Raw genomic sequence first — 16580 nt, 5'->3', positions numbered from 1 at the left:
TCGGAAGATGAACCAGACTGTGATCAGAGAGTCCCAAAACTTCAATAGGGACAGAGTGATATGCATCCTTTAATGTTGTGTAGCAGTGGTCCAGTATATTTTGATCCCTGGTGGGGCATGTAATGCGCTGTCTAAATTTTGACAGTTCACGGGTGAGATTGGCTCTAAAAATCGCAGAGAATAAGAATGACTGAGTCGAGGTATTGTTGTTCCATGTCTGTAATCTGATCAGCCAGCTGATCCAGTGCCGCATTCACACATGCGTGTATTTCTACAAAACGTTTTGTGTAATACAATTGCAGTTTAGACTATTAAGACTACAGTTTAGTGCAATGCAAGTTATGTTGAATGAAGTGGCATTCAGCCCAAAACAAACAAGTACAGCAGGTATTTTATGTTAGCTCCTTCTGTGCACAATAAGCAGACAAACAATTGTTTGTAGCCTACAGAAACATACCTTTATACCAGACACAAAGAGAACAACAGATACAAAAAAAAAGTAGTCGGTAGAGTACAGACTTTAGTTAAAATTAATACCACACGGTATTGGATTTACAAAACGAAAAATGTATTAATGTTAGTAATCTAAAAATCAGAAATCCGCATTCTTTCCTCTCGAGGTTGCACCAGACATCTGAGTGAGCCAAGCTTCTGATCGGTCACAGAAATCGGCACATTCTGATAAAAATCAGGATCAGATTGATGAACGAATTTAATGCTGCTGATTCGTTTACAGATTTCTTCGATGAAATGATTTCTCGTATGCAATTAAATCTATAGATAAGATTTTTTTAAACCCTGACACATCCATTGTAACAGAACAGGATTTTATGAAGTGGGAAAGACGTTAGCGGTGAGACCGCTGTCATTTTGGTTAGTTTTATGGTGCATTTACATAATGTCAGAATTACTGTAATTACCAGAGGGCAAAATAGATATTCGAGTCCTTCTATCAAGGGAGCCTACAATGTTAACAACAAAATGTATAGCATTGCGGCCCCATAGACATTTAATGGGTGGTACACTGGCGAGGAGACAAAGCCATTTTTATTGGATGTCTATGAAGGAGATGTTTCAGTGTGATAAATATACTGCCTTTGTGAGGAAACGGCTCATCACTTAATATATTGACCGCCTGTCCACTAATCTTAAAAAAATTAAATGAAACTATCCTTTTGGAATGAACTATGTGTGGAGTTTACAATGAGAACATTGCTGTTTTAGAAGAGGAGACATCCGGAATTTTGCGAAGAGTTGGTTTTAGTTTACGTCTCTCCCCATTCATTTGTATGGTTTCCGCAAATGGTGACATATTGTCGTAACACGCTAGTTGACTAACATTCTCTCCAATGGTAAAAACGTCTCTGGTTACACATGTAACCTCGGTTCCCTGAGATGAAGGGAATGAGACATTTCTATGGGGCATTCTTTCCTCGACGACCTAGTTGAAACCCTTTTACAATAACACCAATCTTCTGATTGGCAATGGTGTTTGAGACCTATTCAAGTGGCGTTCAGTCACCATTTCTTCAGATTTTTCTGACTGAGGGACAGAGGGCATTACTCTTTCCTCAAATCTCTGAAGCAGTAGTGTGGCCAGCTGTTGCAATGTCTCATTCCCTTCATCTCAGGGAACCGAGGTTACACATGTAACCGGAGATGTTCCCTTACGATTCAGTTTCCTGAGCATACAGAAGTGCTCGTAGTTGAACAGGTAAGTAAATGTGGTAAACTTGAATATCCCAAAGTCACTTATCTTGTGTGTCTGAAGAGGATCGTAGACAACCTATGAGGATAATCAGGGTAAGTAGATCAAGTGTTATTGCCAAATTCGTAGAATAATTCCTCTAGTAATTTCCAGAACAGATCGTAGAAAATCAGTAACAGAGAGAAGTTGATTTAACTGCAGCTGAATGAGAGGGAAGTCCAAGGTACCTCACAACAAGGTTAGACACTGACTGAGCGTGAGAGTGCTGTTTAAGTGCAGGTCCAAATGAGGTGCAGGTGGGCGTGATTGAAACACCGGTGAGTGAGAGCAGGTGACTGATGGAGAGGGAGTGGATATGTGACACATAGGGAGTGCTTGTGACTTCACTGTGGGTATTATAACCACTAACCATAAGCTTAAATATTGGGGGCTGTATTAATTATAACTGGTAGCCTACCCATAGCAGAGGGTTTTGGCATACCCGTTGGATATATAAAAGCGCTCTAAACAGAGAGGACTTGTGAAGAGTTAGATGACATGTCAAGTAAAACCTTGCAAACGTGTTTTGTGGAGACCATCCTACTGCCAGACTTAGTCCTGCAAGGACACCCTGTTTGTCCATACCTGTCACCATTCCGTTGTTGTCTGCCCTGGGTCTCACTTGTCTTTGTCAGAAACTACACTTCCCATGATCCTCAGCCCTCATCACTGCCAGCCCTGTGTCATTGTGCTCACCTGATTGTAGTTTGTCTTCATCATGTCTCCAGTGTATATAAACCCTGTTTGTTCTCCATTCCCTTGTCGACCGTTGATGTATATGGATGCTTGTTTCCGTGTTCTTTAATGTTCATCCTGCCAGTTTAACCTTTGTATGTTTTTCGTGTTTTGTTGTGTTTCCCCATTGCGGGTGTTTCCTTTGTTTTTGTTTTGTCTGTTTAGTTGTCCAATAAAGCATACCCTGCATTTAGATCCTCGCCCCTCGCCCATCGACCATCGACCAACAATGGATCTAGTAGGGTTCCACACTGAGGTGGACTTGTCTGTCCGAGAGTTCTCCCATTTCTTCGCCAGCGTGGCCAGTTACACCGGCTGGGATGACCACACTTTGAAGGTGGCGTACCGGTTCAGTGTACCCAAACACCAATGGTGGGAACTACAGGAGACCGGAGACTACACTTGGCAGGAATATGTGGGACTCATCACAGAGGAATTTGCTGCCGGGGAGCCACCTCTCCTGATCCCGGCTCCCGCCTCGGGGCTTTCCTCTCCAGCCACGGTGAGTGAATCAACCCCCACAGCTGCCGTGGTCAACGAACCAGCACTGCCAACTTCATCCGCCCGGAGGAGGAGGAGAAGAGGAAAGGCCTCTGCTCTCCAGCCTCCGCCAATCACGGTCAACCAGTCAATGCCTGCAGCCCTGAACGTCAGTGAGCCAGTGCCTGTAGCCTCGAATGTCAGTGAGCCAGCGCCTGTAGCCTCGAACGTCAGTGAGCCAGCGCCTGTAGCCTCGAACGTCAGTGAGCCAGCGCCTGTAGCCTCGAACGTCAGTGAGCCAGTGCCTGTAGCCTCGACTGTTCAAGAGCCAGTGCCAGTAGCCATGACCGTCCCAGAGCAGCGCCTCTCGAGCCTTCCAGGCCTCCGCCTCTCGAGCCTTCCAGGGCTCCGCCTCTCGAGCCTTCCAGGGCTCCGCCTCTCAAGCCTCTCGAGCCTTCCAGGGCTTCGCCCCTCAAGCCTCTCGAGCCTTCCAGGGCTCCGCCTCTCGAGTCTCTCGAGCCTTCCAGGGCTCCGCCTCTCGAGTCTCTCGAGCCTTCCAGGGCTCCGCCTCTCAAGTCTCGAGCCTTCCAGGGCGCCGCCTCTCGAGCCTTCTAGGGCTCCGCCCCTCGAGCCTCCCAGGGCTCCGCCTCCCGAGTCTCTCGAGCCTCCCAGGGCTCCGCCTCCCGAGTCTCTCGAGCCTCCCAGGGCTCCGCCTCCTGAGTCTCTCGAGCCTCCTACGGCTCCGCCTCCCGAGTCTCCTAGGGCTCCGCCCCTCGAGCCTCCCAGGGCTCCGCCTCCCGAGTCTCTCGAGCCTCCCAGGGCTCCGCCTCCCAAGTCTCTCGAGCCTCCCAGGGCTCCGCCTCCTGAGTCTCTCGAGCCTCCTACGGCTCCGCCTCCCGAGTCTCCTAGGGCTCCGCCTCCCCGAGCACCCTGAGCCTCTCGAGCCTCCTACGGCGCCATCTCCCTCGGCTCCGCCTCTAGAGCCTCCTACGGCACCACCTCCCTCGGCTCCGCCTCCAGATCCTTCCAGGTCTCCGCCTCTAGAGCCTCCTACGGCGCAGCCTCCCACGGCTCCGCTCCCTGAGTCTCCAGAGCTTTCCATGGTTCCGCCTCCTGAGCCTTCCTCGGCTCAGCCTCCAGAGCCTCCCTCAGCTCCGTCTCCTGAGCCTCCCTCAGTTCCGTCTCCTGAGCCTCCCATGGCTCCGCCTCCTGAGCCTCCCACGGCTCCGCCTCCTGAGCCTCCAGAGCCTCCCTCAGCTCCGCTTCCTGAGCCTCCCTCAGCTCCGCCTCCTGAGCCTCTCTCAGCTCCATCTCCAGAGCCTCCCTCAGCTCCGCCTCCTGAGCCTCCCATGACTCCGAATCCAGAGCCTTCTACGGTCCCACCTCCTGAGCCACCCATGGCTCTGCCACCTGGATCTTCCACGGCTCCACCCTCCATGGCTCCGCCTACCTCGGCTCCACCCTCGGAGTTCTCCATCCCTGTCCTGTGGCCACCTCCCAGGCCTCCTGAACCTGTCCCCGTTCTGTGGCCGCCTCCCAGGCCTCCTGAACCTGTCCCTGTCCTAGGGCCACCTCCCAGGCCTCCTGAACCTGTCACCGTCCTGTGGCTGCCTCCCAGGCCTCCTGAACCTGTCCCCATCCTGTGGCCGCCTCCCAGGCCTCCTGAACCTGCCCCCTGTGCCCCCTTGGACTGCCTGTCTGCCCCCTGTGCCCCCTTGGACTGCCTGTCTGCCCCCTGTGCCCCCTTGGACTGCCTGTCTGCCCCCTGTGCCCCCTTGGACTGCCTGTCTGCTCTCTGTGCCTCCTTGGACTGCCTGTCTGCTCTCTGTGCCCCCTTGGACTGCCTGTCTTGTGCCACTTTGGTCTGTCTGTTTGCCCCTTGTGCTCCCTTGGTCTGTCTGTTTTCCCCTTGTGCTTCCTTGGTCTGTCTGTTTGCCCCTTGTGCTTCCTTGGTCTGTCTGTTTGCCCCTTGTCCCCTCTTTGGCCTGCCCACCCCCTCACTCCTTGGACGATTGTTTTTTTTTTGTTTTTTTTTGGGTATTCCCTTTTTTTTTTGTTTTTTGTTTTGACCTCCTTTGAGGGGGGGTTATGTCACGATTCCCTTGTTGTCTGCCCTGGGTCTCACTTGTCTTTGTCAGAAACTACACTTCCCATGATCCTCGGCCCTCATCACTGCCAGCCCGGTGTCATTGTGTTCACCTGATTGTAGTTTGTCTTCATCATGTCTCCAGTGTATATAAACCCTGTTTGTTCTCCATTCCCTTGTCGATCGTTGATGTATATGGATGCTTGTTTCCGTGTTCTTTAATTTTCATCCTGCCAGTTTAACCTTTGTATGTTTTTCGTGTTTTTGTTGTGTTTCCCCATTGCGGGTGTTGCCTTTGTTTTTGTTTTGTCTGTTTAGTTGTCCAATAAACCTACCCTGCATTTAGATCCTCGCCCCTCGTCTGCCATCCTGTTCATCGTAACAATACCCATTAGGATGCCATGCCTCTAGTTGAATGCACTTCGACCCAATAGGGAAACTCTTGCCTTGTGATTCGAGGGGAGGGCAATTGCATCAACAATCCAGTGAGAGAGCCTTTGTTTGGAGATGGACATGCCATTCGTGCGACCTCCATAACAAATAAAGAGCTGATCCGACAGCTCTTCATATGAATTAAAATGGTGGGTGACAGAAGGATTGAAGACAGACCACCTGAGCCCTGAAGGGCGTTGATAAATCCTAGAAAGGTTTAATTAGGTTTAATTGTGGCCTTTGAAAGATGGGGTCTGAACTCCAGACATGAGCTGTCAGTCAACAGTGTCTGTATGTCACCCACCATTTAAATGAAGCTTAAAAAGCCAACAGGGATGTGGTCTTTAATGAAAGCACACATAACTCAACAGATTACAATGTTTCGAATGGGGGGTTCGTGAGTGACTTCAGCACTAGATTTAGGTCTGAAGTCGGCACCATAGCAGGGTGAGGGGGGTTCAGTCGCTTCGTTCCTCTAAGGAATTTTATGGGTAAGACCTGCATCTAATTGCTCTTGAAGGAATGTAAGGATCTCAGCTATGGAGCAATTCACTGGGTCTTCACTGTATAAAGAGCACCAGATTACAAACACTTGCCATATTAGTGCATAGATGCATTTCTTGGATGGTGCTCTAGCCTGTTAAATAGTGTTTATCACAGAATGAGCCCATTCCGGTTGAATACGCTTCTCTATGACTGAGGTTAATGTGTGTTAGCATATGTGTTTTGTTGTGCAGCGTGTTTCACTGGCTGGTATCAATTACAGTACATATCTTGTAAAATTCCCAGTACCCTTAGGAAATTAGAATGATGAAAACGATTAATTAAACACAACTTTTACTGGAAAATACGGTAGGTAGACCTATAATTTTTTTTACGTGGAAATATTATTTACAAACAAATATATATATATATATATATATATATATATATATATATATATATATATATATATTAATTAATTAATTAATGTTTATTGGCTGATCAGTAAAAATACTAATTTAAAGGTCAGTGTAATGTGAATCCTTATCAACAAATTAACAAACGTGAGACAAATGGTTGGTTGGAAATTAAGAGTTCTATTACTGAAATATAATGTTTTGTAAAAGTTTTAATATTGAATGAAAGTGAATTTCTTTTTTGTGATTAATGTTGTTTTATTGCAATGAAAATATTTAAATGGTAATATAATATAATTTAAATGAAGGTATGAAAAGTCTGCTTTTGAAACATGGCTTTGAGATATGATGAAGGTCCAGTACTCAAAAAAGTTGAGAACCACTGTCCTAGATGAAGTCGAATTTTCGTCGTGGAGGAAGAAAAATCTGAAATAATGGTGACTGAACGGCCGATTATGTAGGCTAAATGCGTGCTTAAAGGGGTGGGGCTCAAACTAAAATATTTGCTTCTATGACAATACTTATGTTACCAAAACGTTGTTGTTGTTGTTGATAATAGCAAAATGTTCATTACCACAGAGCCATTAATTCACCACCTCTATATGTTGTTAAAAAATGTTTAAGAACAAAAAATGTTCAGACATCAATGGCATAATAAAATGGCACATCAATCAGAAATATGTGTTCACTACCTTTAGCTGTTGAGGCCGTTGCCATTTTTGGTTCTTTTTTACATTACGTCACCACTGTGAAGTCAGAGCTTTCATACAATTCCGAGTTTACAACTTGTAATTATGGTAATTCCGACATAACGTGAGCAAACCATTACTTCATGTCACAATGGTCAAGTAGGAGCTTTCATAAAATTCCAAGATTCCAATATTTATAATTGTAAAGTAATATTTATTGTACAGATATTAATTATATTGAGCAAATAAGCCTACTATAAACATAAAAAAATGGGTTTATCAAACTGCAGTTCGACAAAAAACAATTTCTTCCTGAGGATGTTTGGGAAATTCCTGTTGCACAGATGTACTGTGTTGCACAGGCCACTTGTGGTTCTTGGCGATTTCAACATACACCAAGACAAGCCCCAGGCCATTGAACTGAATACTCTTCTGGTCTCATTTGATTTGGAAAGACTACACACCACAGCAACTCACAGATCGGGCAACCAGCTAGACCTCATTTTTACATGTAACTGTACCACCTCAAATATTCTTGTTACACCTTTACATGTCTCTGATCACTACTTTGTTCAATTCAACATGTTCTCCCATCCATAGTAAAACCGACTCCACCTTTGGTTTCCTTTCGCTGTAACCTCCGTTCCCTCTCCAATGATGTCTCTGCCTCTCTTCCCACAATAAATGCATTTTCCATACTTGATGTAAACACTGCCACAGACACACTTAGCTCTACTTTAACAACCTGTCTAGACAATATCTGTCCTCTCTTCTCTAGACCAGAACGTACTATACCACCCAGCCCCTGGCTGCCTGACGTCCTTCGTGAACATAGGACTGATCTCAGGGCAGCTGAGAGGAGATGGCGGAAATCTAAAGATAAAGTGAAATATCAGCTTCTGCTTGCAACTTTTTCAGATAACGTTAAAGCTGCAAAAAACTTCATATTGCCAGACCAAGATCAACAGCACCACAGACACTCGTAGCTTGTTTAGAACATTCAACACACTTCTCTGTCCTCCCCCTCCACCACCTGACAGATCACTGACAGCAGATATCTTACACACATTGTTTACTAATAAGGTTACAGCCATCAGCAATACATTCACAGCACCACACCCTGTTAAACACCCACCTCCTGTATGCAACTCTTCTTTCTCTATGTTCTCTCCTTTAACTGACACTGAGGTCTCTAAACTCCTCCTCTCCAACCACCCCACCACCTGTTCCCTTGACCCCATTCCATCACACCTTCTCCAGGCCATCTCTCCATCCGTCCTACCTGCACTGACACACATAATTATCACATCTCTCCTTGCAGGCACTTTTCCCACTACATTTAAGCAGGCTCGAGTAACTCCACTGCTGAAAAAACCTGCACTTAACCCCACACAGATAGAACACTACAGATCAGTCTCTCTCATCCCATTCATGGCAAAAATGCTTGAAAGGGCAGTTTTCAATCAGATCTCTGCCTATCTCTCACAGAACAACTGCTGGATGACAATCAGTCAGGCATAAAAGTGGACACTCCACTGAGACTGCCCTGCTGTCTGTCACAGTGTCGATGAGACAGGCGAAAGCTGAATCCAGATCATCCGTTCTGATTCTGCTGGACCTTTCTGCTGCCTTTGACACAGTCAACCATCAGATCTTACTCTCCACCCTCTCTAAACTGGGCATCACCGGAACTGTGCTTGGCTGGTTCAACTCCTATCTCTCAGAAAGGTCCTTTTAGGTAGCCTGGAGAGGGGAGGTATCCAAGCCACATCAGTTACTTACTGGGGTACCTCAGGGATCAGTGCTTGGCCACTTCTCTTCTCCATATACACGTCCACGTCATTAGGACCCATCATCCAGTCACATGGTTTCTCTTACCATTGCTACGCTGATGACACGCAACTCTACTTGTCTTTCCAGCCCAACTACACCACAGTGTCCGCTCGAATCGTCTGGCAGACATCTCAGCCTGGATGATGGAACACCACCTGCAACTCAACCCAGCCAAGACCGAACTCCTTGTCTTTCCAGCCAACCCTGCTGTTGAAGACAACATCACCGTGCAGCTGGGTCCAACTACAGTTTTGTCTTCCAAAACGGTAAGAAATCTAGGGGTAACCATTGATGATGAGCTAAATTTCACAGACTATATTTCAAAGACTGCAAGATCATGTAGATTTACACTCTACAATATCAGGAAGATCAGACCTTTCCTCTCTGTACATGCCACACAATTGCTTGTTCAGTCACTTGTCATAACTAGACTGGACTACTGTAACGTTCTCATTGCAGGCCTTCCTGCATGTGTTATTAGACCTCTGCAAATGATCCAGAATGCAGCAGCATGTCTGGTCTTTAATGAACCTAAGAGAGCACATGTTACACCACTCTTTGTCTCTCTCCACTGGCTGCCGGTTCATGCACGTACTAAATTCAAGGGCCTGATGCTGGCATACAAAACAGTCACTGGGTCTGCTCCAGCATACCTAAAAACATTTATGCAGAGCTACGTTCCCACCAGAAGCCTGCGGTCGGCTAAGAAAACGTCGCCTTGTCGTACCAAAACAAAGAGGCACCAAAACACTTTCCTGGACTTTCAGTTTCATCATACCACGTTGGTGGAATGACCTTCCCAACTCAGTCCGTGAAGCTGACTCACTTTCTAACTTTTTGTAAAAAATTTTTTAATTAATTTACAAATTCTTGTTGCTCTTAAATCTGTTTTGTATACTATTCTGATGATAGTGAAACTTTGTAGTATGGCACTTTTCGTACCACTGTCTCATTAAGATGATTCGCTTATGTTTTCCTCTTTTGTAAGTTGCTTTGGATAAAAGTGTCTGCCAAATGAATAAATGTAAATGTAAATGTATTTTGTGATCTTACTTTATGAACTTAAAAAATTCCAGGAGTTTATCTACATAGGAAACTCTAATGAACAGGTATTGAACATGAGAATATATAAAGGTAAGCATAAAAGTTTCTCTTCTGTCACATACCAGCAGTTTGGAAGTTGAGAGCCACCATTTGGCAACCTAATTTCCATGAAGGACAAGGGTCAAAGTTGGAGGAATCAATCCGGCTAGCGGAGGGATAAACACGGGTGAGTGCTTTCTGGTTATACTCCAGAATGTTGTCTTCTTTTGGAATCATATTTTCCGAAACAGAGCGGACCTCTTTGTAGCTGTATTTTTCTGAGATGTCACACAAGTTAAAATAGAATGGAATATTAAAATAAATGTTTATCCATCTCAAAATATTTCTGGAATGTTTTCTGGCATGTTTCAATTTTGTGAGTGTTTCATCAAATTACATACCAAAAGTATTGTCTTTGATGGATTGACAGTATATCACCAGGTCTGACATCTCAACAGATATGTGGGGTTTGGACTCCTTTATTCTCTATATTGGGAAGTAAGGGAGGTATATTCAATGCACAGATATTCACAAGACAATTCTCAAATATTGGTCATCAGAAGTACATAGATTCAGGTAGATACTTTGTTCATCTGTAATAAAGTTCAATAACATAAAATCATATGTGTGTTTTGGGTGGCATCTCTTGTTAAAGAGATGTAAACAAACCGCTTTCTCCAGATTCTGCTCTCTTTGGATGATGCTCAGAATCACCTGGTACCATTCATCCACCTCCTCTAAGATTTCCGACGTGAACTCAAGTAGCATCAAACTTTCCTTATTCAACAGCATTACCACAAGGGGTCTTGCATGTTTGGCTTTGCATGCTGAGGGGAGCCAATTAAAATCAATAAGAAAGAGAGTATAAAGTATTGTATTGTAATAACTGAGGAAAGCTTTTTCAAAAGGGCACAGATATGTATTAGACTTTATGCTCAGAATTGATGAGTGCAAATCACAACTTGTATCTTTGGTGTGTATTTACTGTACACAGGTAATTACAGTCTGATATAATTAAATTTATGTGAACATTTTTGCAATTCAAAATGTACGTTCTGTGTAACACGTTTGGCTGCAGTTTCCCTGTGAAATGTCCAGCTGGGGCGCCAACATCAAGTAAAATGGTGTCGTATTCAGACGCCGTTTTAATGATTAAAACATACCTCCCTAACCTAAAATGTGTGCCTGGACCTAATCAATAGTGTTTTATAATATAAATGAGATGTTTAAAAAGACAACCTTATTAATAGTTAATACAAGCATTAAAATGTATAGTTTTTCAAAATATGCGTTAGAGTAAAAGTGAGTTGATATAATAGAATAGCAGTGTCTGAGTAATAGAGAGAAAAATAAGTATTTATAAAGTCATAATCGGCCATTAGTCATGATTTGGGTGAAAGTGAATAGAACACACAGTTGTTGTAGCACCTCTTGTGTTCATTTCACCTGGAAACTGCAGGGAATTGTACCTGGAGACACATTTAACAAGTTTTGGAAAATGTACTGTATACAGAGTCACATTTTCACCAGGTCACATGAGATCAGGTTGCATAATTCAGAAAGATCTTACCAACATTACAGTTCCAGATGTCCACCACACCTTTACATTGGTCACCTAAAGGATTATCTTCTGCAACCTAAAAGAATAAAAACAAATTAAAAGGTTAATCCACCCAAAAATACAATTTCTGTCATAATTTCCTTACCCTCAAACCAGTATAACTTTTTTCCGTTGAACACAATAGATGCTAGGCAGCCTGTCACCATTTACATTCATTATACTTTCATTATATGGAAAACGTCATGTAGGGAACGAGACGTTGTGTCGATTCAGCACCGACTGCACGCACTCGTTGTGAGACGTGCTATCATTGAGACAGAGTCTAACTCCATGCCAAGAAAAGAGATGCTCTGAACCGGGAGAGCTTTCTCTTTTCCTAGTTGACCCAAAGCCCTAGATGGCTGAGGTGCCTGAGCACTAAATCCCTGTGCGCGCACAGCAACTCTCGAGAATGTACTAGAATCAGCCAGTTGTTGAGGTAGTTGAGTATGCGGATGCCCACTTCCCTTAACGGTGCAAGAGCTGCCTCTGCAACTTTCGTGAAGACGCGAGTGCACAGGGTCAAGGTTGGTCGCCGAGCGCAGCTCCTGCAGCACGTCGGGGTCAGGACTACCCATGTGCAGTTCTTTGAGTGCCTTGGCCTGTTGTACCTGCAGGATGGCCATGGCATGCAGGGCGGAGGTGGCCTGTCCAGCTGCACTGTAGGATTTGGTCACCAGCGACGACGTAGTCCTACAGGCTCTGGAGGGGAGTGCAGGTCGATCCCGCCAGGTGACGCCATTTTGTGGGCACAGGTGCATCGCAACCACCTTATCCACCTGAGGGACCTCCGTGGACCGCCCCGCCGTTGAGGGTAGTGAGAGCGGAAGAATCCGGAAGCCTGTTTCGCGCAGCGAAAGGTGCCCTCCACGACCTCGTCAGTATGTCGTGCACCTCCGGGAAGAAAGGGCGCCCCGAACCCAGGAACCAATCATCAAGCCGCGAGCACTTAGGGGAGGTTGGAGGGTTCCAGTCCAACCCGATGCTCGTGGCGGCCTGGGTAAGCACCTTTTTTCAAAGAATGCAAGGTGTTCAGGGCTCTCAAGAGCAACCCCTAGTGTCACTACATCGACACAATGTCGAGTGAGTGACAGAAGGGGAAAGAGCATCGTTAACATTTTTCAAACTTTCTCCTCTTGTGTTCCACGGAAGAAAGTGGTCAAATGGTTTGGAGCTAAATAGGTGTGTAAATGATGACAGATTTTTTTTTTTATTTTGGGGTTAATAATCCTTTAATTAACATAAAAGAATATACTGTATACGAATCAAGACTATTATACTGTAATTGCTTTTTTAGTTCTAACCTCCCTGTTCTGCTCGCTGTCATATGTCAAGAGATCCTCCTGCAAAGGAAAGAGTTATCAGTTACAGTGTGTAAGTAGTCACAGTTGTTACAGTTCCAGTCTTCCCTAGGACTAAAATATATATCTAACTTGAAGATACTTTCGCATCTCAGCCATGAGTTAATTTACATTTCCGCATATGACAGAAATCAACGTACAATAAAAACACCCCATTTTACTTTTTAGCACTTTAAATAATCACCAAGTCAACATACTTTATTTGCTATTATTATATAATCATATAACCCGTTCCACTTTAATTCTCTCACCACACAGCATTCCACTAATTCTGGTGTTACAGGGTAACGTAGCTTTATCTTGCCATTGAAAGGCTCCTCTCGATAATAGCTGACCATCTCCTCAAGGCTAAAAAATGTATGGTCTTCTTCCAACAGATACTTGATGCCATCTCTGTTAATCAGATAATGCTTGATATCCCCTTCAACTCTGAGTTACAAGAAAACAAATAAATTAAGATAAATACTAAGAGGTTAGTAAGTTCCTGACAGTAGAGACATGGAGAGAACAAACTGAGGAACCTGATGGAGAGGGCAAAGTTGCCATGCTCTTTTCTTTGTCTGATGAGGAAGGCTCCATCTCGAGGGATCCTCAGCAGATAGTCCTCTGCCTCACCTCGACTCAGGTTACTGTAAAACCACCTTAAGATAAAAACCACAGTTTGGCATTACGCTTTGGCTGTTGAGTTAATGACATACAAATTATGTCATTGCATTGACAGGCATACACTAGATATATGGTAAAAGTTTTTGTGTGTGTATATGTGTGAGTGAGTGAGTGTTTACAGTAAGCAAATGTATAAATGCTTTTTACCCTATGTGGGGTGGTGGCACAAATTTGGGCCGAGGCATGAAACCTGTGAGGTGCAGGTTTAATTCATTGACCTCAATCCGGTTTTGTCTGTAATACTGGATCAAGACACGCATACTTGGAAAGTATAGCTTGCTTCCAAAGAGGAAGAAAGTGTGACCATTTTCCGGGGAAACGAAGATTCTACAGTGCTGAATTCTCCCCATCTTCCTATAGAATTCGTACAGAGCATTATTTTCTCCTCTATTGTATACACTCCCCAAAAGTGTTATTATTAGTTATAATGCATATAGATTATGCTTAGCCTATATTACATTACATTTTATTAGATTACATGTTACACTTCTGCTAAGTCTAATACATTGTGAAAGATATATAAGGTTAATAATTTACCAACACCAAATATTAGTCATTTAAATCATGCTGTCTTGTCACAGAATTCACCACAAATATACTGTACTATGAAAAAAGGGTGAAAAAAATCCTAAAATCACAAAATTCGTTAATGCATACACCCTAGTGTATTATAGTAACACATAATAGAAAATACTGTTTCAATTGTGGTAAATTTTGTGGCACAGATGCAGCAAAATGTTAGTTTAGGACCCTGCTAAACGTAAACAAAACAGGAAGTGAATAGTTGTGAAACAGAAGAGAAAGGCATGAACTTTGGCCAGAGTACCAGATGGAGATACTGTAGTTTCTGATAAACATGTCACTCTCTCGCACCAGGAAGGTTCCATCTTTTGTATTGCTCCATTCACAGAAATTACGCAGTAGTCTTTCTGCGGTCTGTCTGCCGCCAACCAACCGTCCATGAAACCAGGGCTCTGACAGGTGTGACTCTAAATGTTTATAAATGTCCTGAATGTTCTACAGGGAAGACAAAATTCAAGAGCTGGTAAGAAATAATAGTGTACATTTAAAAATACTGTTCAGTGTATTTATACAACTTATAAAGACAATGACTATAATCTCAATCACTTACCCCAGGACCGTCCTGCTTTTTCTCCTCAGAATAGTACAGCTTATTATCTGAGATCACACAGTCATGCTTGTAAAACCTCTAAATTAAAAAAAAAACACAAACATTTGTAAAAATATCAAATTTACCATTTATGAATAGGTTAAAAGAAATAGTTCACTTTCTTTTTTTTTCTGTATACAAAGACAGAAATTTTGAAACAATGACCTGCTAAATTATGTTGATCTTTTTGAAGCTTCAGAAGAATGCAAAAGTATAATTCAGAAGTCTAACAAATTATTCAATGTGCATGAGAGCAGCAGTTCGCTGCCCCTTTCGCGAGATTCAAGCCAAAACTTGTTTTTCTTATCTAAAAACGGGTCCGCCACAGAGATAGAAACAACAGAACACCACACAGCTGCACACAAACCAGAGAATCAAACTCACAAAACATGTCTGATGAGTTTGTAGTCAGAGAATAGATGCATTTCTATGCCCAGCATTATTTGTTTGAAACGGAGTACTCGGAAAGCTGGAAGAGGCTGAAGCAGCCACTCTTACACCATTTCCTAACCAGATGGCAAACAACACAGGATAAAAGGCATCTTTTTTGTGTTAAACAGAGTTTTGTCCTAAACAGCCGTGATGAGTGCTGGGACATTCTGTTGATATCTTGGTGTGGCAGGGCGGAGGGCAGGGCCGGGTCGTGATCCTACGCACCCGGTCCCGTATTAGGCTAATTATGGGACCGGGTGCGTAGGATCACGACCCGGCCCCGCCCTCTGCCCTTCCACACATGGTTTCTATTCATGGCGTTGCACTGGGTAACCCTGTCTACTGTGAACCAGCACTGGCCAAAATCTTTCTCATAATATTTTTGCATCTCACTAGCTGGTTAAAAACTACTTGATTTTGGCAGAGGTCACATCTACCCACCTACCTTTCCACTGAGGTCTCGCTGTCTTTAAAAGGATTTTTGTCACACATACACAGGTTCAAAATGTTGAAGATGTGACACATACTAGTGATCTTCACCTTTCTCTCCAGTTCACTTTCGGTAAGTGTGCTCTCTGCCTGACTGTGGCTTCTTGGAGTATTTGTGGCTCTTCTATCTCACTCATTTTGATTTCTGATTACTCCGGTTCAAACAAATAAGGCTGTGCATAGAAAAGCATCTATTCTTTGACTTCAAACTCATCAGATATATTTAGCAAGTTCAGCTCTCTGGTTTGTGTACAGTTGTGTTGTGTTCTGTTGTTACTTTCTCTGTGGTGGATCTGTTTTAGATAAACAAAACAAGTTTTCGCATGAATGTCCCATCTCATAAGTGGGGGCTGTGTGAACTGCTGCTCTCGTGTACTCTCATGAATGAGCACAGGAGTGCAAGTGTCGTCAAGATTTTCACTAAATAATACATTTGATTTCAGTTTGTTTCTCAACCAAACCTTATTGTATGCCTTCAAAACAAGGCATGAGTCACACTGAATATTGATTAGACTTTTGAAGCTTGAAGAGGTGGTCACCATAAACTAGCATTGTATGACATTGAGCAGAATTTGTTTTCTAAATTTCTCAATTAGTGTACCAAAAAAGAAAGGAAGTCATATTGGTTTAGAACAAGATGAGGGTGAGTAAATAAATGATTTTCATTTTTGGGTGAACTATCCCCTCAACCAAAAATCTCTATCTCTCTCTTTCTGTCTCATAGCAAAGAAAGTAGATCACATTTAAATTAATTTAAAGTACCTTATCAATCGGATCCCAAATGTCAAGCTCTCCTTCCTTCTCAAATGTACTGCTTCTTTTAGCTTCTCCAATCTGCTTAAAAAAAACACAAAATACCATAAGACAAAAAATAACC

General features: G+C 43.6%; 1 protein-coding gene across 1 annotated transcript in view; it reads right to left on the bottom strand.

The window, feature by feature from the left end:
• si:ch211-260p9.3 (1-phosphatidylinositol 4,5-bisphosphate phosphodiesterase gamma-2) overlaps positions 1 to 16580 on the bottom strand; it is a 34130-nt gene that overhangs the window by 7183 nt on the left and 10367 nt on the right. Inside the window, exons 17-27 of the mRNA XM_052097356.1 lie at positions 16466 to 16540; positions 14744 to 14821; positions 14438 to 14628; positions 13759 to 13965; positions 13467 to 13586; positions 13197 to 13374; positions 12889 to 12927; positions 11555 to 11621; positions 10654 to 10811; positions 10386 to 10470; positions 10068 to 10262 (exon numbers count right to left, since the gene is read on the bottom strand). Coding sequence (XP_051953316.1) covers positions 10068 to 10262; positions 10386 to 10470; positions 10654 to 10811; positions 11555 to 11621; positions 12889 to 12927; positions 13197 to 13374; positions 13467 to 13586; positions 13759 to 13965; positions 14438 to 14628; positions 14744 to 14821; positions 16466 to 16540 — 1393 coding nt within the window. The remainder of the gene's footprint in view (positions 1 to 10067; positions 10263 to 10385; positions 10471 to 10653; positions 10812 to 11554; positions 11622 to 12888; positions 12928 to 13196; positions 13375 to 13466; positions 13587 to 13758; positions 13966 to 14437; positions 14629 to 14743; positions 14822 to 16465; positions 16541 to 16580) is intronic.

Source organism: Xyrauchen texanus, chromosome 29 (genome assembly GCF_025860055.1).
Source record: "Xyrauchen texanus isolate HMW12.3.18 chromosome 29, RBS_HiC_50CHRs, whole genome shotgun sequence".
Taxonomy (NCBI): Eukaryota; Metazoa; Chordata; class Actinopteri; order Cypriniformes; family Catostomidae; genus Xyrauchen; species Xyrauchen texanus.
This window is presented reverse-complemented; position numbering and strand designations above follow the sequence as displayed.